This window comes from Myotis yumanensis, unplaced genomic scaffold, assembly GCF_028538775.1.
Source record: "Myotis yumanensis isolate MYYU_CA2020_CCGP unplaced genomic scaffold, mMyoYum1.0.hap1 SCAF_3, whole genome shotgun sequence".
NCBI classification, from domain to species: Eukaryota; Metazoa; Chordata; class Mammalia; order Chiroptera; family Vespertilionidae; genus Myotis; species Myotis yumanensis.
In genome coordinates, this window is record NW_027223754.1 from 206990884 (window position 1) to 207011497 (window position 20614).

Consider the following 20614-nt stretch of genomic DNA (forward strand, 5'->3'; position numbering starts at 1 on the left):
GGGCCGCTGGCTGCCACCAGGAGGGACGCCAGTGCATCCCTGCCCCTCAGCCCGAGTCCCCACGGGCTGCCCACTTGGGGCCTTGCCCTCGGTGAGCGCCTTCCCTGACGGCCCTGCCAGGACACCTGCCTCCCTCTCGGTCGGGAAGTCCGACACCGACACCAGGGAGGGAGGTCGCTCTTCTGTTCCTGCCCCAAGGCCGTCGTGGGAAACAGCAGAGGCTGCTGCACTTCCGTCCCCGCCTCTGGTTCCCACCGGGACATTCTCCCCAACTCCCAGGCCACGAGCTTTCTCCACAGATGGCACCCACAAAATGGGGTCCCCCCCCCGTGACTGATTCAGGGAGGGACACAGGCTCTGGAGGTGGCTGCCGAGTTAGGGTCCTGGCTCCACCTCTTACTCGTGGTGTGATCTTGGGCAAACATTTCCCTTCTCTGGGCCCAAGTTTTCTCATCTGAAAAACGAAGATAAGGGTAGGGTGGTTGTACAGATGGAACCATGGGCACGGCTCAGCGCAGAGTAAGTGGTCATGAGCACCAGTAGTGGCGTTAATGGGACCCCTGACGGAGTGAATGGAAAAGAGAAGCTTGTTGTTGTGTTTTTACTGGTTCTGCTGGAGCTGCTGGGGGATCTTGCCATCATCAGCGAATCCAGCACAGAGGGTAGCCGTGCCCAGAGATGGGGCAGGAAGGCCTTAATCCTGATGATTTCAAGTGAGTGCCTGGATCCGGCTGCTCCTGAAGACCTGCCCCTGGACTATTTAGGCACGTAGCCAATCAAGTCTTTGTGTTTTCTTCCTCTTTTGCTTAAGTCAGTCAGAGTTGGGTTTCTGTCATTTGTAACAAAAAGAGTTTTAATGGGTATCCATCCGTCCGTCCGTCCATCCATCCATCCATCCATCCACAAGTCCTAGCTGTGTGGACTTAGACACATCCCTTCCTCTCTAAGGACCTGTAAAATGGGAGTTTCACCACCTCCCTATGGCGTGGTTTCAAGGGTTAATGGGCAACCCATGTGGAGTGCTGTGCTCGGTAACAAGTAGATTTCTTTCACCCCATCTTTTCTGTCCAAAGCCTGCCCGCCCTGCACAGGTGTGCCTGGAAAGCCAAAGAGGACCACTCCCGCCCCCAACCCCCTGCCCAGGAGCCTTTCGAGCAGCAGAATCCAATTGGTTCAGCCTTTATTGTTTCTCCAGCATTTTCCAGAAGAATGGTGTCATTTGAGGGCCGAAGGAGGACAGGGGGGAGTAAAAAATAACATAAACAAACTGAGCAGAAACGGAGGAGGGCAGCAAGAGGGGCTGAGGTTGGGGGTCGGGGGTAGAGAGGCGGGGCAGCCAGAGCCTCTTAACTTTCAGCCACCAGAGTGGAGAATTCTGCAAAAGAAAACGACAAAGAGTGAGTCAGAGGTGGGCAGTGCAGGACAGACCGGCCCCGGCCCGACCGCAGGCCTTTCTCGGGTCTCACATCTGCAGAAGTCCTGGTGTGATGGGATGGTGAGCGTGGGAATGAAGGGAGGAAGGGAGGAAGGCGGGAAGTGGTGAGCCCACTGTATCTTTTGCTTCATGATGCCATGCAGTCGGCAAATTATTAATAAAGACAATAATAATAGCAATGGCGATTTTCTGACTGATTATCACATGCCAGCCACCCTTTTGAGCACTTCATATACAATCTCTCAGTTGGCTCCGACACTAGTCCTGTGATGTGCATTTTATCATTATTCCCGTTCAACAGATGAGGAAGCCCAGGCTCCGAGCTCAGCAGGCCCAGGCCTGTGTGCCCTTGATTCAGCCGTTTCTTGGCCACGCATCTAGTCGGTCCGCACCTGCCCATCAAGGTCACAGACTCCCAGGCCCTGGCCTTGGGATTTCTGACCGAGGAGGCCTGGGGGGAAAGGGCGAGTTATTTCACCTGTTAGAAGGTGATTCCGGTGAGCAGCCAGATTCAAGAACCTCTGTGTGCTCTTCTTCCTCGGGAGGGACCCTGAGCACGGGACATGGCGCAGCTCAGAGGAGTGAGCGCAGCAGGTGCTCAGAATAAGCTAAGCTCTGTCTCCCACAGCGCCTCACTGAACATCACAAGCCCTCAGGAGACTGGGAAGGAGCAGCCCCATTTTACAGAAGGAAAAACTGAGGCCCAGAGAGGAGAAGTGACTTTGCAGAGCCTCCAGGTGAGGGGAGGCCCAGGGGGAAGCCCAGGGGAGCTTCTTGTCTAAACGGGAGGAAGACAGCATCTGGCAGGAAGTGCTCCAAGCTGCTGACCTTTCTCTGAGTCTCAAACACACTGAGGGTGTGGTCACCTCAGGACCTTTGCACCTGCTGCTCGCCCACCGGGTGCACTCTCCGGACCTCCTCAGGGCTGGCTCCCTCCCCCTCACCTGGTCTCCCACACATCTCTCCTCAAGGGGCCTTCTCTGGTCATGCCAGTGAAAGCAGCGATGCCCTTAGCTAGCACCACTTTTTATTATATCCACAGCACTTACACTCTCAAAGGACTTCTGAGTATTTCTTGCACATTCCTTTGTTGCCTGCCTCCCCGACTGGAACATGATGCTTCAGATCCCCCTGGCCTTGCTCACTGCTCATCCCACCCCTGGCTCCGTGCCTGACGCTGAGGGGCCACGTGTGGTTGTGAAAGGCTGGGAGGCGCGGGGACTTCACTGCCACAGGGGGGCGAGGCCCATCTATCTTTGCAGCAGCAAAACCTTCAGAGGGACGGTGGCTTTGATAGAGTCCTATAAGCAGATGCAGGATCCCATAGGGAAAAACGGGATGGCAAGCGGCTTCAGAGAGGCAGAACGAAATCTCTGGGGCTCCCTCGAGGTTTGTCCTGTCCTCGGACTCTGGACCAAGCACGTGCGTGACTCCTTCCTTTCACCCTGATCCATGGTTACGTCAAAGGCTGGCGCAGGGGGCCTGGGTGAGGTGCACGGAACTGTCCTATGTTTGCAGCTCTTCTGTAAGCTGGAGGTATTTCCAGATCAAAAGGGGGGAAACAAAAGCCAACCAGACCAGCAGGTGCTGCCGTCATGGAAATGACCTGGCCCTGACCCTGCCAGGTGGAAGGACCTGGGCTCCTCCCCTTTCCGGGGTCTGACCTGGGAAGTGGACCCGCCTCCTGTCCCAGGCTCCAAGGACAGGACGGGAAAGGCAGGTGACGGGAGGGGGGCCCTGAGAATCACCTCAGGTGGGAGAGTGGGAGGGTCCTCCAGCCGGTTCTGAGACCCCCCCAGGGCCGAGGGCCGGGCAGTACAGCGTGTGACAGAGACAGAACCCAAACACCAAACACTGACAACCCCTCCACGGGCCATGTGACCCTACAGGTGGCTCTTTGGAGATGTCTTTTATCGCTAGTACTTCGATTGACATTGTCCATTTTTTATAGAATTTAAAAATTCTTATTTACTTAATGCCGACACGGGGAGCGTTTTGCATGTGTTATCTTATGACATTCTCACCACTGCCCCATGGAGAGATGCTTTTGTCCGCATTTTACAAATGGGGAAACTGAGGCCCGGGGGTGAAGTAGCTCGACCGAGGTCACATATGAACTTGATTCAGTCTGTGCTCTTGGGCTTCCTTCTTTACCCCAGAGGCGCTGACCTAGAGTGACACATGAGCAGCTCAGATGCGCCCCCCCTGGCCCCTCCCCCCTGTGATTCTGTCCTATCAGCCCTTTTCTATTTACCTCTTGGTACTTAGCACTTTCTGGAATGATCTTCTTTATGTACTTACTTATGTTTACTGGGCTCCCCCTACTAGAATGTCAGTTCCAGATGCCAGGGAGCCCTTCTTGTTCAGCACCCTCCTAGCAATAGAACAGACGTGGCGCACAGCAGGTGCTGATACACGGATGCCAAATGGATGGGCTGAGGGAGGAAGGGATGGAGGGAGGGATGGAGGGATAGAGGGATGGAGGGAGGGATAGAGGGAAGGAGGGAGAGAGGAAAGGGAGGATAGAGAGATGGAGGGAGGGATGGAGGGAGGGATGAAAGGATAGAGGGATGGAGGGAGGGAAGGATGGAGAGATGGAGGGATAGAGGGATGAAGGGAGGGATGGAGGGATAGAGGGATGGAGGGAGGGAAGGAGGGAGGGAAGGATGGAGAGATGGAGGGATAGAGGGATGAAGGGAAGGATGGAGGGATAGAGGAATGGAGGGATAGAGGGATGGAGGGAGGGATGGAGGGAGGGATGGAGGGAGGGACGGAGGGAGGGATGGAGTGAGGGAAGGATGGAGCGATGGCTCCTTAGGGGTCAACAAGTACTGACTTCATGTAATTCTCACACCAGCCCCAGGCGGTGAGTGGGATGACCCCGTTTTGCAGATGGGGAAGGGAGATCTGAAGAGGCAGAGTGTCTGGGTCATGAGGAAAGTAAGAGGCAGAGGCAGGACTTGGCCTGTGATGTCAGGAACATCCCGACATGAGTGTGGGAGGCTGTTCCCAATGGAGCCAGCGTCCCAGATGGGGTGGGAGCATGAATTCTCTCAGGCTCTGACCTGCCACTTCACCTGGAAAACAGGCCCAGCCAGTGTGTCCTGTCCATGGGCCCTGAGCTGCACTGTCCAAGACACCAGCTCACGGAGAGATGGCCAAGAGGGGGGCTTGTCCTGACCGCTTCCGACGGCACTGGCCTCTCTGACCCTCACCTAGAAATGACAGGCTCTCGGCTGCGCATCAGTAAAGGGCCCACCCATGGCCTTCACCTGGCAGTACTCGGTGCGGTCGGAGTGAAGGGGCCACGGAACGCCGGCCACGGGGCTCTCCGGCGGTGGGAGGTCAGGCGTTTTGGAGTCTGACTATGGGCGCTATTCTGGCCCCTTGGGGTATTTAGGAGCCTCTGAGAACACACCCCTCTGCCCACCTGGGATCCACCCCGAAGCAGCCAGGGCATCGCATGGGGACAGCCTGGCTGTCTGCGGAGAGCACAGGTCTCTAACTGTGTCCTCCCCGCACAGGTGAAGGCACTTTGCAGGCAAAAGGAGGGCGGGGTCACCTCTTCTGCTCGGTGTGCATCTCCCTCAGGGCGGAGCTCAGGAAGCAGCCAGTTAACGAGCAGCTCCTATCAGAAAAGGTCTCCTCTACGCGGGCACGTCCCTCCTCAGAGCAAAACACATGGCAAGACCCTGAGAGTCTGGGTCAACCGACCTGGCCGTGACCCTGGGATGGGGAACAGCATCAGAGCACGGGGGTCCGGCCTGGCTCTGCCACCACTCATGTCCCTGGGCAGGCCCCTCCCCTTCCAGGTCCTGGTTCTCTGATCTGAGCACTGGCGGGTCCAAACGACACCTTTCCTCTCACCCCCCCGAGTTTGGAGCAGGGGAACGAGGAGTCACTCCCAGTCCCCACTTCCTGTTTCCGTGACCTTGGACCAGACACTTCCCGTCACTGTGCCTCTGCTTCCCCACCTGTGGAATGGTGCTCCTGGGGTTGCCAGCGGAACCAACCGGCAGTGAAGCTCTCGCCGCAGGCCTGCTCCCCGGCCAGCGCCCAGCACTGGGTAGCGGGTGTTATCAAGATGCTTCTACAGCTCCAGCCCCCTCAGAACCAAGCCTATGACTGCCTGGCTGCTGCCTGGCATGGACTCTGCCAATGGCCATCATCTTTGTTTCTTGGGCCTTGTTGCTGACCCCACCATTTCTTGTCCCTGCTGGGCACCTGCATACAACCTTCCAGCAACCCAGGAGGTGGGTCTGAATCCTGTTCTATCACTTCCTGGCTAGGTGGCCTTAGATCACTACTTTCCTCGCCGAGCCTCAGTTTTCCCGTCTGTAAAGTGGGTATGACAATGCCTACTTGAACGGCTATTGGGAAAACCAGCTGAGCAAATCCAGAAAGAGCCTGGCACACAGAACATGCTCTATACGTGTCATTCCACCTCCCTTGGATCTCTCAGCACAAGTGACACAGGTTGGAGCTTTGAAATTGTCACAGCATTAAGCACACGAATCCCGAAATGACGACCAGGAAGATGTAAACTGACAGAGGGCATGGGAAGCCCAAAGAGCAAGCAGCAGAGAAGTTTCTGACACCATCTATCTCATCAGAGTTAGGATCCCACCTCCAGCGTGCCCATCCTTGGAAACCCAGTCTCTGACCCTCAGTTTCCGCATCTGTAAAATGGGGGTGCTGAGAGGATCTCTTCATAGGGCAATGGTGAGGGCTGCATGAGACAGTGGATGAGAGGTGCCTCGGACAGCGACGCCTGGCTCAGACAGAGAGAGCACAGTGACGTCACCCTATGGGTCAGGGAGTGTTTCCTCCCATCAGAATGTAAGGGCAGCCCTACCTTTGCATGGAGGCCTCAGCCCAGGCCCCTGGGGCCAGCTCACTGGGTTCTTCATCCTCCAATCACAAGATGGGAGGGGCCGTGGGGGAGGGGAGCAGCAGACAGAGGCAGAGGATGAGAGGACTCAGTTCTTTCCCTTGGGAACCTGAAATTAGCCTAATTAGGTCTGTCCCAGTGCTGGGCACTGTGGGGATTGGACAAATTTAGAAGTCATTGACAGGTGAGCCCAGCACACGCTGATCGCCCACAGCCCGGGGTGAAACTGAGATGAACATTGAGTCAGCGTCTGGAAGGCTCCTTCCTCCCCTCTGTTGTGATGACCAGGACGAAGGCACCGGCCTCCTGGTTTATCACCTCGCCTCGAAATAGCTCCCGGGCTGGGTTTCTTATGAATCGCTATTGCAAACAGGGATCACTTTCCGAACCCAGGAGACCGGGAGCAGGGCCATCCGGGGTCACACCCGACGGCCTGCAAGGAGCCTTCGCCAACAGTTCTGGGGGCCCGGTCACCGCCCTGTATGTCAGCTCATGTCGCCCTTGCCTGCTCTCTTATCCCCATTTTACTTACAGGGACACGGAGGCTGAGAGGCACGTAGCCAGGAAGGTTCTGACTGAGGCTGGCTCAGGCCAGGGTGCGTCTCCTCCCCGACGCTGGAGCCCAGCGGCCTGGAGGTGGAGAGGGATCACCCGCGAGGGCCGTCTCGCCTCCGCCCTCACTGCCGCTCCTGATGACAGGAGGGCGGTTATGTAAGCAGCGCGGATTCGCTCCCTCGGCTAAATGATCCGGTGCCGCGTGAGGCCGGCTGAGGGAGGTCCGCGGGAATGAAGGCAGCATCTGGCTAAGGCACAGAACCATTTATAACTCCGGTGTCTCAGCTCAGCCCGGCGGGGGGGGGGGGGGGGGGAGGCAGAGTCAGAGGACCCGGCCGTTCGACCGAGGATTTGCCCTGTGACATGGGCACGTAACGTCCACGGCCTCAGTTTCCACGTGTCTCAGTATAGATCGCAGACCTTCCCGGGCTGGCCGAGGACGCCGTGAGATGGGATAAAACACTGTCCGCCATGGGGCTTTGCCATGGGGACTGCGGGCTGGCGCTGAGGCACCATCCTGCTGGCGTGGAAACCCAATCCCAGAGGGGCCGGAGGCTGGAATTACAGGCCGGGGGTGGGGGTGGGGGGGCTCCTTCCATCCTTCTCACTTCCCTCCCGTCTGCGACTGGATTTCACCTCCTCTGAGGACTGTATTCCTCTGCTTCCAAAGGGTCCTCAGGTGGCTCACGAGCGCGAGCTCTCACGTGAAAGAAGAGAAACGGGTCGTTTCCAGGCCCCTCACTGATTACAGACAGCTACAGCTTTGAGGTGGGCACGTTCATCCCCACGGGGTTGTGGTTCCTGCCTGACTTTAGGTAGCTCAGCCCCGGCTTCCTCATCACGCCTCCTCCCACGTTAGATCAGCTCCTTAAGGATAAAAGGGAACAGATTTTGCCAGAAGGAAGCAGAGAAGACAAATGCCTTGAGGCCCGTGGATGAAGCAGGCTGGGGTGGGAAGGCAATAATTACGACCACACTTTTTAGCAACAGAAGCAAAAAAACAAACCCACAGTCTCTTGAGTGAAAGCTGGCCTGAAGCATAGGAGACGGGATCGGGTTTCAGGATTGCACACGTGTGTGTGCGTGTGCTGTGTGCGTGTGCGTGTGCCATGTGCGTGTGTATGGGGTGTGCACGCCTTGTCTCCAGCACGGAGAGGAAGAGGGAGATATTTGGAGTCAGAGTGTCAACGTTTGAATAGCTCCGCCCTGATGCTGAACAGCCGTGTGATCCTGGGCAAGTCGCCCCACTTCGCGGAGCCTCAGTTTCCTTGTCTGGGGCAGCCGGTGTGGGGACTGCCGGAGCCGGAAGAGGGGAGGCCCGTGTGCAGTCCCCAGTGCACAGGAAGTGCCGCCTGGCGGTAACCGCTGTCCCTGTCCCGTCCATGTGCAGGCACGGGGTGTGGAGAGCCGGGGGGGGGGGGGGGGGCACAGGCCCGGGTGACAGGCAGGGTGGCAGGGGGTCCCAGCTGGACCTGCGAGCCCCAATCCTGGCTCCGTGGCGGAGTGGCCCTGGGCATGCTTCGCTCAGTGCCTCAGTTTCCTCGTTTGTAAAACGGGAAGAGTAAGGGCACCTGTTTTCTCGGGCATTGGCGGCAGTGGTTCTCCAAGTGTGGTCCCCGGCTTATCAGCACCACGGGGGACCTTGTAGAAATGCAAACTCGTGCCCCCCCACCCCAGCGATTCAGCCTCAGGGCTCACCCCTGCCCAGGACAAGGGCTGGAGAAGGAAGCTGCCACTCAGTGTCGTCTGCTGTTTGTGCCCAGAATGTGAGCTGCTGCTGGGATTGGGGGCAGCGTCCGCCTCTGCCTCAAGCCCCCTCCCCAGCGCTGCACTTGGGGGGCCTCCCAGAATCGGTCGGCCACGCCTACAAAAGTCCGAGGTCCCTGGAACGAGTGGCCCAGGAACGGGAATGCAAGGATGATTATTATTAGAACTTGGTCTTTCTGGTCTCTCCCTTCCGCCTGGGACCCTGAAGAACACGGTAAACACCCCTCACCTTCAGAACCGCAAACGGCGCTGGAGATGGAGGCAGCCCTGCGTCCAGAAGCCCCACACCTGCTGCACGCCAGCCCCGGCCACTCGCGTCTCCAGCCCACACAGACCTCGTCCTCACTGCATCCCCGAGCAGGACACAGGTTCACTCACTCACTCACTCAGCTACCTTCCCTTGTGCCCACCCTTGTCTAGCGCACGGAGCAAAACCGAGGCCTGCTCTGATATGCCAGTGGGGGAGAGAGAAACAAGCAATGCGTCAGTGAATAAGTCACCTTATGGGCGAAGCTCATTCAACTTTGAGTGAATGAATGAAGCAGGCAGCCCAGGCATGGGCTGGGGGTCCAGACAGACCTGAACTCGGATCTTGACCTTGTCATTTCCCAGGCACGGGCGTTTAGGCAAACTCAGCCTCCGGGAGCCTCAGTGTCTCCCTCTACAGATGGGATAGTAACAGTGTCCACCTCCAAGACCGCTGGGAAGCTCCAATGAGTAAATGCTCGCACTGTGCCCGGCACACGGTCAGGGCTCGGTGACGGTGAAGGTGATTGTTGTCACTGTTCAAGGTGGCACAGCCGAGCCGAGGAGCCGGGCTGGGCCTCCTGGAGCGGTTTGTTCCCCGGGACACCATGGGTCCCCAGAGCTGGAAGGGACCCCAGTGATTGGCTAGTGACTTGACTCCTGAGCTTAGTAAACAGGCACGTAAAGGTCAGAGGGATTCTGCGACGCCCCCAGACCGGCCAGGAGGTGAAAGCGTCCTCCAGCCTTTAGAGCAGCGGTTCTCAACCTGTGGGTCGCGACCCCTTTGGTGGTCGAATGACCCTTTCACAGGGGTTGCCTAAGACCACTAGAAAACACATATATAATTACATATTGTTTCTGTGATTAATCACTATGCTTTAATTATGTTCAATTTGTGACAATGAAATTGGGGATCACAACAACATGAGAAACTGTATTAAAGGGTCACAGCATTAGGAAGGTTGAGAACCGCTGCTTTAGAGCGAGCAGGCAGCCAAGCTGAGGGCCTGGAATAGATCCTCCTGGGGCAGCTGTGGCTCTGCCCCCATCTCGCTGCCTGCTGGGCATCAGCACCCCCACCTCTCAGCACCTCCCGAAGGAGTGCTGTGCTTGGGGGTGGCCGGCGGGGTGGTCTGCTCTCACGGCCTATTTCCTCTCTTGCCCCGCCCCCCGCCGTGTTCTGCCCTGACCCGCAGGCCTTTACCAGGTGGCCTGAGCTGGCACTGTGCTGGCAGACAGACCTGGGTTTGAACCCACCGTCACCTTGGGCCCTGGAGCTGGTCTTTCTGGGTCTTACACGCGTGTCCTCTGTCATCTCAAGATCAAATGAGGTGACATCTGCACAGACCCCAGCACGGGCTGGGCACACATTACACACCCGGGTAATACTTCTCCGGGCACATCCCACGCTGGGCAAATCAATCATATTGCCTCTTTCTAAACATGCCCTAGACTCCATCCCTTAGTGGCTTTGCTGGGACCAGTAAGGCGGCCTTGCTTGGGCCTCCCGCCCTGCCCTCCACAGCTTCCAGACCTGCCCGTGTTTCTCCCTCTCCTCAGAGCCGGTCTGCACCTCCCGGCCTCTGCCTGGCGTTCCCATTCGTTTGTGTGCACACACACAGGGCTGTGAGCACCGTGGGAATAGAAACGAAACGGTATCTCGGTGGTGTTTGTTGAGCACTTACTATGTGCTGGGCCCTGCACGCAGCCCTCCACACTTCGGGTCATGGACGCCTCACAGAATCCCCGGTGGGTCTGTATCATCGCATCCCGTTTAGAGACGAGGAAACTGGGGCTCAGGGTTGCTGAGCTGCTGCTCAGGGGCACCCAGCCAGGAAATGGTGCCTCTGGGCGTTGGGCCCGATTCAACTGTACCTCCCCCACGTCCGGCACAGGGGTGCCCCTGGTAGCATTTGTTGGAAGAGTTTAGTAAGCTCTTTAAGATCGGAGGGAGGGAAGGAGGGAGGGAGTCAAGGAAGCAGGCCAGGGCCTGGCCTGGTTTCTCTTCTTCATTTAGGTTGCTGGTGAGCAGCCAGCCATGAAGACCCTGCCTAGGGCTCTGAGCCGTGGCACGTTGGCTGCAAATAAAAATGGGAGCAGGTCTGGAGGCCTGGGGTGGGTCACGGCGGGGTCCAGGCTCGGGGGGAGCTATCCGATAAGTGGTTTCGTGAGGACCGGGGGTGTGGGGGAGATGGGCCTCTTACTGGAGTCACCGATTTCCCTCCAGCACCCTTCACTCGCCTCCTTTAACCGCGCCCCGCCCCCTTCCCAGCCACAAAAAAGGGCAGCTGTCATCACCAGGCTGGGCAGCCGCTGCGTCTGACCTTGCTAGAGGTTCTCTATTCTCGTTTCTGACATAAAACTTTCATAAACTATACCCACGATCAGCATCCTCGCACCTTTCCCAGAGCAATTTCTGTCTATAGCCACTTAATTTCACCACGAGCCCAAGCAGGTCTTAGGCTAAAACTGTGCAAGTGGAACCTAAGTGTGGCCAAGGTCACGGCCGCTGAAGGGCAGAGAGGAAGCAGAGCATGGGGTGGGGGGCGGCCTTCACACTCAGGCAGCAGATGTGCAGTACGTGCCCGCTTTGGGTCAGGTACGGGCTAGACACTGAGGCTAAAAGGGTGAGTACCGTTAACAAACGCACTAGGCACTCTCTGCGCCAGGCACCGTTCTAAACGCTTCGCACATTGACATCTAACCCTCGTGACAAGCCTCGGGGAGGAGAATGGTCATCAGGCTCAGTTTAGAGAAGGGAAAACTGAGGCCCAGAGTGGTCCCTGGAATTGCCCAAAGGCACGCGGCCGGGAAGTGGCGGAGCTGGGATTTGACACCAGACAGCCTGGGGCCAAGCTCCTACACACGGTTTTCACCTAGACCGGCAGGAAAGACGGTCATAGGCGCAGGGGCTGCCCAGCAAGTCGGAAAGAGTTCTTTGGAGCTGGTCCGAATCCCTGCCCACCCCTTATGTCCTGGCTCCTTGAATAGGCTAAGGCACCTCCAGCACGGCGTGCCCACCTGCAAAATGAAGACAACCCCCGAGGATGCTGTGATGCTGAGGAGGAGAGTGACGCGGGATGTGCTCCGGGCGCGGGGGTTAGGGCTGAGTGGAGAAGGACGTGAGAGGCCGGACCGCCAGCCCCTCCCCTGCCCTGGAAGCAAAGCGTGAACAGCAAGACACTCCGTCTCCTAACTCCCAGCCCGTCCTCAGCCGGCCGGCAGTTTTTCCTGGCTCGCCGACAATGCTGGAATGGTCTGTTTGGGTGAACAGACCTGAGACTTGAAGTTACAGGACACCTGACAAGATGTGGAGGAGGATAGGGGAGAAGGAATTTCCATCCCTGGAATCTGAGAACGTGAGAGCCGGCGGGGTCCTTGGGGATCAGCTGGCCTCATCTCCTCGGGTTACAGATCGGAGACGGAGGCCCAGAGAAGAAGAGAGACTGCCCAAGGTCACACAGCCAGTGTGGACAGAGCCGGGACCAAAACCCAGGGAAAGGTGCAGGCCAAGTTCAGGGACAGAACCACATGCTCCTGCCTGCCCCTCCCACAAGGTGGGGGCGGGGGGGGGGGGGAGAATCTGCTCCCTTAGGATCGTTCAAATCTGGAAGAAATACACCAGTTTTTTTGCCTGGTTACATGACAGAGCCTCAGCCCTCACAGACTGCCTTTCTCCTTCTGATCTTGGGAGCTGTGTGACCCCTCCTGTCCTTGCCTGTGACAGACATAGCTCCGAGCTTTTAGCATCCAAACGTCCCAAGATCCCCATGTGCCCGGGCCCCAGGCCGTGGCTACTCACCGTCGATGCCGATCTTGCCGTCCCCATCCTTGTCGCCCGCGGCCAGCAGCGTCTTGGTTTCGGTAGCAGACAGGTCTCTGGCATCTGCAGCGAAGCCCTTCAGGATGGATCTGGGAAGAAACGCCGGGGAGGGCGTCAGGTCAAGGTCACCTTGCAGGAACCCTGTGCGGCCGGTGGGCTGGCATCTGTGCAGGGGAAGGGGCAGCTGGGACAGGCAGCCAGCAGCGGGCATGCGTGCGGTTGTGCGGGGCCGGCAGCCGGGCTGTGCTGCGCCCTCCTGGGTGGGTGTGTGGGAAGGACAGGCTGTCCTCAGTGACGGGTCCACCTCGCTCCAGGCAGGGCACCTGCACACCTGCCCTTGGCTATTTATTCAGCCAATGCAACCAACACAAAGGTATCCTCTCTGTGCCCAGGCCGTGCTGGAAACGGGCGCAGAGAAACCCTGGGAAACCGCCTGAAAAGATGAGGAGGGTCCAACGCCCTGAGAGAGATGGCCCAGTGTGATGGGTGTGGGGGGGGAAGTAGACAGGTGCTCGAAGGAGGCCATCACACCTGGGACGAAGGGAAGAGTCTGGAGAAGGTGATGCCTGGAGGCAGGTGGAAGTCAGCGTGTGTGTGTGTGTGTGTGTGTGTGTGTGTATGCACACGTGTGCACACACATTGGACCCGGGGGGATAGAAGAAGGCTCTAGACCAGTGGTTCTCAACCTTCCTAATGCCGCGACCCTTTAATACGGTTCCTCATGTTGTGGTGACCCCCAACCATAAAATTATTTTCGTTGCTACTTCATAACTGTTATGTTGCTACTGTCATAAATCGTCATGTAAATATCTGATAGGCAGGATGTATTTTCATTGTGACAAATTGAACATAATTAAAGCATAGTGATGAATCACAAAAACAATATGTAATTATATATGTGTTTTCCGATGGTCTTAGGCGACCCCTGTGAAAGGGTCGTTCGATCCCCAAAGGGGTCGTGACCCACAGGTTGAGAACCGCTGCTCTAGCCAGAGGGTAGCCTTGTGGATGGTTTTGTGCGGGGGGGGGGGGGGGGGGGGGGGGGGTGAGGGAGACTGGATGGATGAGGAAGTCCTCACTCAAAAGGCTCCTCTCTCCCCTCCCCCTTCTCTTTCTGACAAAATCCAAGGCAGCTTATGCCAGAGAGTGACAAGGGTCGCAGACCTGGGCCAGGGGGCCAGGGGGGCTGCGGCGGGAGGTTCCTGTGCTGGTGCCTTTGTGCACTTTCCTCATCATGACCTCCTCCTCCTTTGCTTTGCTCTCTGGTCACCTGAACCCCACCGCTGGTCCCGCCTCCCTGATTCACCCAGGCACTGCCCTGGCCGCCCTGGGCCAGGAGGCTGGGCTCTGCGGGTGGTGGAGGTGCCTTTTAGACACATGAAAATCGATGGAACACTCGGGCTGGCGCTCTCTGTCTCGCCTATGGTGTTCGGCCGAGAAAAACGGCCTCTGAATTGTGTTAAATTATTAAGTAGCATCAGCCCATTAGCAGGATTAAGCAGCTATCATTTAGGCTAGTTAGTCGCACTTTTTGCTGAGGAGGTGGTTCTTCCGGAAGCAGCAGTGGTCGGAAGAGGTTATTTCTGTGAAGGTGCAGACGGGAGGGCGAGAGTCCCAGCCCCCACTCCCTCTCCCAGCCCCCGCAGGCCTCAGTTTACCCCAGCTCGTCCTCCTCGATGAAGCCACTCTTGTCTTTGTCCAGGATCTGGAACACCTTCTTCACTTCGTCCGCGCTCTTCTTCTTCAGCCCCACCATCTGGAAGAACTTCCTGTGGTCGAAGGAGTCGGCAGCTGCGGGGGTGGAGAGAGGGGTCAGAGTGCCCATGGGCAAGGGCAGTAGGGAAGGGGGGAGGGGAGTGTCGCAGAATTTGTCACTGACTCCCTGTGGCCCTCCTGGGGAAGAAAGGGGACCCACCTCCATGGGAGGGGGGGGGGGGGCAGGCCAGGCTGGAGAGGGCGCTTTGCCCAAGGTCACAGAGGCAGAGGTGGGAGAGGGGAGCCTGCACCCAGACGCCCTGGCTCCCAGGCCTCCCCCACCCACCACTGGACCTTCCGCTGATGGTGGGGCCGCCTCGCCTCAGAAGGCAGAGGGTGTCCAGGAAGCCTTGCGGTGGTGGCTGAGTGGAGGAACTGCAGGATGGGAACCTGGTGTGTGTATTTTGGGGCGGGGGAGCGGGCCGGTGGGGGAAGAGGCAGCCTTTTTCTTGGCCACAGATTGTGTTACCAGAAAACCCACACACAGAGGAGAAATGTCTCTCAAGGTCACACCCTGGGAGGAGGAAGGGGAGGACCCAGAAATTCTGGTTTTGCTGCAGAAATCCGTTCTGGTGGGAGTTGGGGGATGTTGGAAGGCTCCCCAGGAATTCCCAGTTAAGTTTCTATTTGGAGGGAGCAAGGCGGCTCCCGGAGAAGTGGGGGGTTGTCTCCGCGCCCTGGAGGGTGGCTTCCCGAGCTTCTTCCTGCCCAGGGGAGGGGGCACCAAGCGGAAAGGAAATGGGGTCCCCCACTCCAGTGTTCTATGTCCAGAGCTCCTTTGGAAGAACCCCTGGGAAGGGGCACCGTGTGAAGTGGGGGTAACGTGTGTGGGGGGTGTGGGGTGCTGTTAGGAGTCCTGTTCTCCCTTCACCCAGGGCTGACACTAGGGTGGGGATCAAGACCCAGTCCTAACCCCACTGGTGCCTGCTGGGTGACCTTGGGGTCAGAACTGGGTCTTGGTTTCTGACCCTCTCCCAGCCTCAGTTTCCCCATCTGGGTGATGGGAGGGAGGCGGCTCAGCCTGGAGTCCTGGGCTGCTCAGAACGCTTCCCTCTCTCCCTGGGCAGCCCCGGAGCTGAAGTTGCAGCGCTGAGGATGCTCAGCCCCGCTGGGCAGGACAGAGCAGGGCGCCAGCTCCGGGAAGGTCACCTCACTCTGGGCCCCTTAGAAAGGGCTCTGAGCCCTGGGGACAGGGGGTTTGGACAGTAGTGGGGCCAGCCCTGCCCACCGCCGGGCGGGAAGAGCGCTGCCCACAATGGGGGGCGAGGTAAGGGGTGGGCGAGAAGGCATGCTCGCCTGCCTGCAGCCCCTCCTGCTCGCCTAAAGGGGAAGTCCCGGGCCAAGGACCCCGGTCTTCGACCTTGGTGGGGACTCCAGCCCTCCCAGCAGGGCCACCCAGCCTTTGGCGGCCGCAAGTTTCCGGTGGCCGGGGCAGGGCGCACGGCTTCCCCACCGACCCTAGTCCCGCCCCGACGAGTTTGGGACATGCTGAGGACTCTCCGCCCGCTCCCCCACCCCCCACCCCCGGCGCCCCCGACGGGATGCACGGACGGAGAGGGGCAGGGGCCAGGGTGGTGGGTGAGGGTAGAGGACTGGGGGGAGGGGGCGCGCTGCTCACCGGCAAAGGCCCCCAGGGCCTTCTTGATGTCCTCAACGCTGAGCAAGTCTGTCATCGACATCCTGCAACTGTTTGAGCGGGCAGAGCAAGTGCGAAAAGATTAAAAAGTGCTTTTCTCATCATTTCTGCTCATATGACCGGCGCTGCAGTGCTGCGCGCCGGGCGCACGCGGGCCGGCCTGGCGCGGAGCCAGGGGGCGCGGGGCCAGGCGCGCAGCCAGAGCCGCTCGGTTCCGCCGGTTCCGCGGGTTCTGCCGCCCCGCGTGAGTCCCGCAGCCGCTGCCGCCGCCATCCCGCCCCGCCAGGGGTCCTCGCCGCCCCCGGGGCTGCGGCCAGGGCGCCCGGGGAAGGGGGAACCTCTGGACTTTACGGGTGGCCTGTGTCACCAGCCGGGTTGGAGGGTTCGCCTGCCATCAAGGGCTCGCGGGGTGCACCTGGGAGGATGCCCCGCGGCTTCGGGGAGAACGCGGACAGGCAGGGGCCAGACCTACACCCTCCAGGGGCCCGAGCCCGGCCCCACTCTCTCTCCGCTCCTACCTCACGCAGCCTCCGCTCTGGTCTGTCCTGGATGCAAATTTTATGCTGCAAAATCTGAGCGCTCAGGTCTGGAAACCCGACCCACAGGACTGGGAGGGGGGGGCACAGGTAGGCGGGCACTGCCGGGCTCTCTGCGGGCGCCCCGGCCCACATCTGGTCAGGGATGCGCATCCTGAAACCTCATTTTTTCCCTCTGGTCTCACTTTTCAAAGAACCCTGCTCAGATCGCCATGGCTACTTGCTTCTCCATCTCCTGAGCCCCGGAATAGTGCGGGTGGGACTCCTCCCGCCCCCACAAAACTTTTGGAGGAGGTAGTAGGGCAGGAGAGGCTGCTGGGAATCTCTATGTACTGCCCCCCCCCCCACTCCCCTCCGTCTTGGAGACCGAAAGGCCCAGGTTTGGGGAGAGGGGGGCACCTTCAGACCACACTCTCCAGACAGCGAAGCGCAGCAGGTAGATGGCCTGAACTCCATCTGGGGAAATGTGACACCTCCTATCTCCACGCAGCAGAAACCAGTTGCATTCTTTCCCACGGCCACGGCCATGGCCACGGCCTCCATTCCGAGGAGTCAGGCTGCACGGCCGCCTGTGGAGTGTGTGGAGCACTAAACAGGGAGCCAGGAGGCCTGGGTTCTAGATCTAGGGCTGCGCTAAGTCCCACTGTGACCTTGGGCTGTGACCGTCCCGTCTCTGGGCTTCTGTCCCCCTCGGTGGATGGGGTTGGTGGTCCCTTGGGGAGGGACCTTGAAACTCCCCCTTCAGGTGTGTGGGCAGGTGGGCAGGGGCTGAGACGGGTGGCCCTTGGTGGTGGTGGGGTGGGGAGCGGGGAGAACTAGCCAGCTGCCCTGAGCTCAGGTTCCATGGCGCTCACTGTCAACACCGTCTCCCTCCGCTTGGCCCTGGATGGCTGCCCTCCTTGGAAACCTTAGGATGCTGCTGGCGCTGGCTGCCCCCCTCCTGTGAGTCAGCTCCTTCAGGAACAGCCTGCCATCTGGCCTCCCGGCACCCAGGCTGCAGCTCCCGGCCTGGTCCCTCCAGTGGGAGGCCTTCTCTGGACCCTCAGCTGCCCCTGCGGCCCCAGGCAGCTGTCAGCCTGGCCACGCCGGGCCCCTGTGCTCTCATGCCAACCCCCAGGCGCACTCACTGCCGAGGCCTCCGCCGGAGAAGCGGTTTCCCCAGCTGAAGGGTCCTTATGCTCTCCTGGTAGGGAAACTGAGGCCACAGAGTCAGCGAATGGCCTGTGCACGTGCAGAAAGGCAACGGCAGAGAAGGGCCCACTCCCAGGGCTGCTGACGCGGCGTTTTGTGACGCCACCCTGGGGCTCCCTCCCAGAGCTCAGGACCCAGCGCTATGAGGTCCCACACGGCTGAGTCCCCGACGCTGACCCCTGGGGCAAAGGCGCCACAGAGGCCTGTCCTCGCCTCCTTCCTCCGTCTCTCCCGCTGCAGAGCCTCCATCAACGTGACACCCTCCCCGGGCTGCAGTCCACCCACCAGCATCAGATGCTATCACCTCAGCCCGGCTCCCGCCCGTACCCCTTCCCCCTGCCTCTGCCCACTGAGGGCATCACTGGAGCCCACGGATGTCTGGCTCCACCCCTCTCGTTTTACAAGTGGAAAACCTGAGGCCCAGCCAGGCGGAGAGTCTGCCCCAGGCCGCCCCGGGAGTTAGCCTGGAGCTCCCAGGAATTCATGTTCTCAGGCCTGGGCTCCACCACGGCCTGCCTACCGTGCCGCACCCCTTAGCCCAGCCCTGTGTCGCTGGGGGAAGGGGAGGGATGTCTGTCCCTTCCAGCTGGCCTCCTCCCCACTGCATCCCTCCATCCCTCCGACCTCAGTAGCTGCCACTCACCTCGGTTGGGGGTGGAGGGCTGAACCTGCGCTGAGAGGCCGGGCTGGTGGGAGGTCTTGTCGGGAAGTGAGCCTGGTGGTGGGATAGCCACCTATATAGGCTTCTGCTCTGGCTATTTTGGGAGGTGCTGCTCCCCCCGGCCCTCGGCCCCCTCCCCTTCTGGTGTCAGATACTTCTCAACTGCGGTGCTGGGTGTCTGTATCACATTCAGCCTCCCTGGGCCCATCAAGCTGGGCCTATTAATAACCTTGGCCCCTGCCTCCCTTCAGCACCCAAAGCTGAGGCTCAGGCCAGGCTCTCCTCTTCCATGAAGCCTTCCATGACCACTTTCGATGGCAGCAATGTTTCTGTCCTCCAAAATCCTGCACGGGAAGGAAGAGGGAGGCGAGCAAAGGGATGGAACCGGGATTGTCTTCCACGCACAGGCTGGCCTGGGCTCCTGTACACATGCCACCTCACTGCGGCCTCGCCGTTCAGGCCTGGACCCGCTTGCATGGAGGAGGAAACGGTGCAAAGATGTCAGGAGTTACAGGGTTTACACGCAAAGCTGTGGGCCTGGAGCAGGAGTGGACCGGTACTTCCATGAGATGGGCTAGTGCCTGGCAGGAAGCCCTGCTCTCCCTGTTCTCTGGCAGGTCCCTTCCTCTGCATCTCAGCCTCCCGTCTGTGAAATGAGCTCAACCAGGGGAGGACTCTGCTCTGTCGATGGGCTTTGGGGGCTCTGAACCTCCTGAAATGCCCAAAAAGTCATGTGCAAGTGCGGTTTTGTGAAGCCAAGTCCCCTGGTGATCATAAGATTCACAAGGGGCAGGTCTCTGGGGTGGTCTGCCTTGGCGGGGAGATGACCATCCAAGGGCTGTGTCTTGAAAAACATGAATGAATGAATGAATGAATGAATGAGACAAACATTTATTATCTAATGTGAACAGCACGAAAGGCTCTTCTCCTCATGCCCAGCCCTAAAAAGACTCTCCAGGCGCCAACACTGTCAACAGTGAAGTCCAGTCTTTGATGGCGACATGAGGAGGCCCAGCCTTTATGCAAAGGCTGTTGAGGAGGGAAGCTCCACCATCCTTCACTGGCATCGGCTCCCCGGGGGGCGGGGGGAGGAGTGGAGGAGGGTTCCATGGGGAGGCCCGTGCTGGAGCCTGGAAGTCCTGGGGGTGTGGCCGAGGACGGCGACAGTGGGGGAGTGGGGGGAGAGGGTTGCATTTCTGAGAAGATGCTCCGGACTTGGGGCTGTCATGAACGAGATGGACAAATCCATGTTAACTCTGAGTGTGTGAGCGGGGCCCATTGGACAACGGAGGGACTGCTTTTGAAGGCGGTAAGTCTGGGCAGGAGGCGGGGCCGGGTTCGGATGATGACATGTTGGAGTTGACAATCCTGCGATGTTAGGGCTGGGAGAGCCTCTGAGGTGATCAGCTATGACCTACTCATGAGATGGGGCAAAAACCAAGACCAAGGTCATGGGCCAAATCATACCTGGAGGAGTAGACAGGCCAGGATGCTCTGCTGGCTGTGGGGTGCCTGGAAGACATTCTGCTGGAGACGCCCAGGGGGTCTGAACTCTGGTGAGCAATTGGGCCTGGACACAGAGCTTTGGTGTTCATCAGGGAGGTCAAGCAATTGAAGTCAAAGGCATGGCTGGGTTCAGAGAAGAGGGAACAAGGCTCAGAGAGGTTAGGCAACTTGCCTAAGGTCACAGAGCATAGGTAAGACTTAAACCCAGGTCTCTCTGACCCCAAAGCCCTGGCCTTTTTCTACTCTCCAGTCTTGCATCTTGATAAGACCAAGAGAAGAAACACACTGGGCAGTGCCCACCATGAGTGAATTCTCTGGGACCAGGATGCCTGCCTCTCTGTCCCCATGTGTCTCTTTAAGCAGACCTAGATGGGATGATCCATATTGTAGGGGGTGCATTTATTGAGGACCTACTGTGCACTTGGCGCTATATCGAATTATTATTTTTTTTTTACCCTCATTACAGCCCTCAGAGGCTTGAGGAAATAGAGTCTCAGAGAGGTTTAGTGACTTGTCCAAGGTCACACAGCTAGTAAGTAAGAGAGAGAGCTGAGATTTAAACTCAAGGCTTCCAGTTCTGAAGCATGTTCCCCCTTCTCCCCCTCCAATGAC

The 20614-nt window shown here is 58.8% G+C and overlaps 1 protein-coding gene across 2 annotated transcripts; it reads right to left on the minus strand.

The window, feature by feature from the left end:
- Positions 1 to 1163: 1163 nt before the first annotated feature.
- On the minus strand, positions 1164 to 18510 carry PVALB (parvalbumin). Of its 2 annotated transcripts, none has more exons than XM_070407981.1 (5): positions 18479 to 18510; positions 16091 to 16158; positions 14376 to 14508; positions 12697 to 12806; positions 1164 to 1375 (listed from the first exon to the last, which is right to left on the minus strand). In XM_070407981.1, the coding sequence occupies exons 2-5, from the start codon at positions 16149 to 16151 to the stop codon at positions 1347 to 1349; spliced, it is 333 nt and encodes a 110-aa protein (XP_070264082.1). In that variant the 5' UTR covers positions 16152 to 16158; positions 18479 to 18510; the 3' UTR covers positions 1164 to 1346. The 2 variants fall into 2 exon arrangements, with proteins under 2 accessions (XP_070264082.1, XP_070264081.1); XM_070407980.1 differs by lacking the exon at positions 18479 to 18510 and adding an exon at positions 16627 to 16727.
- Between the last annotated feature and the right edge of the window lie 2104 nt (positions 18511 to 20614).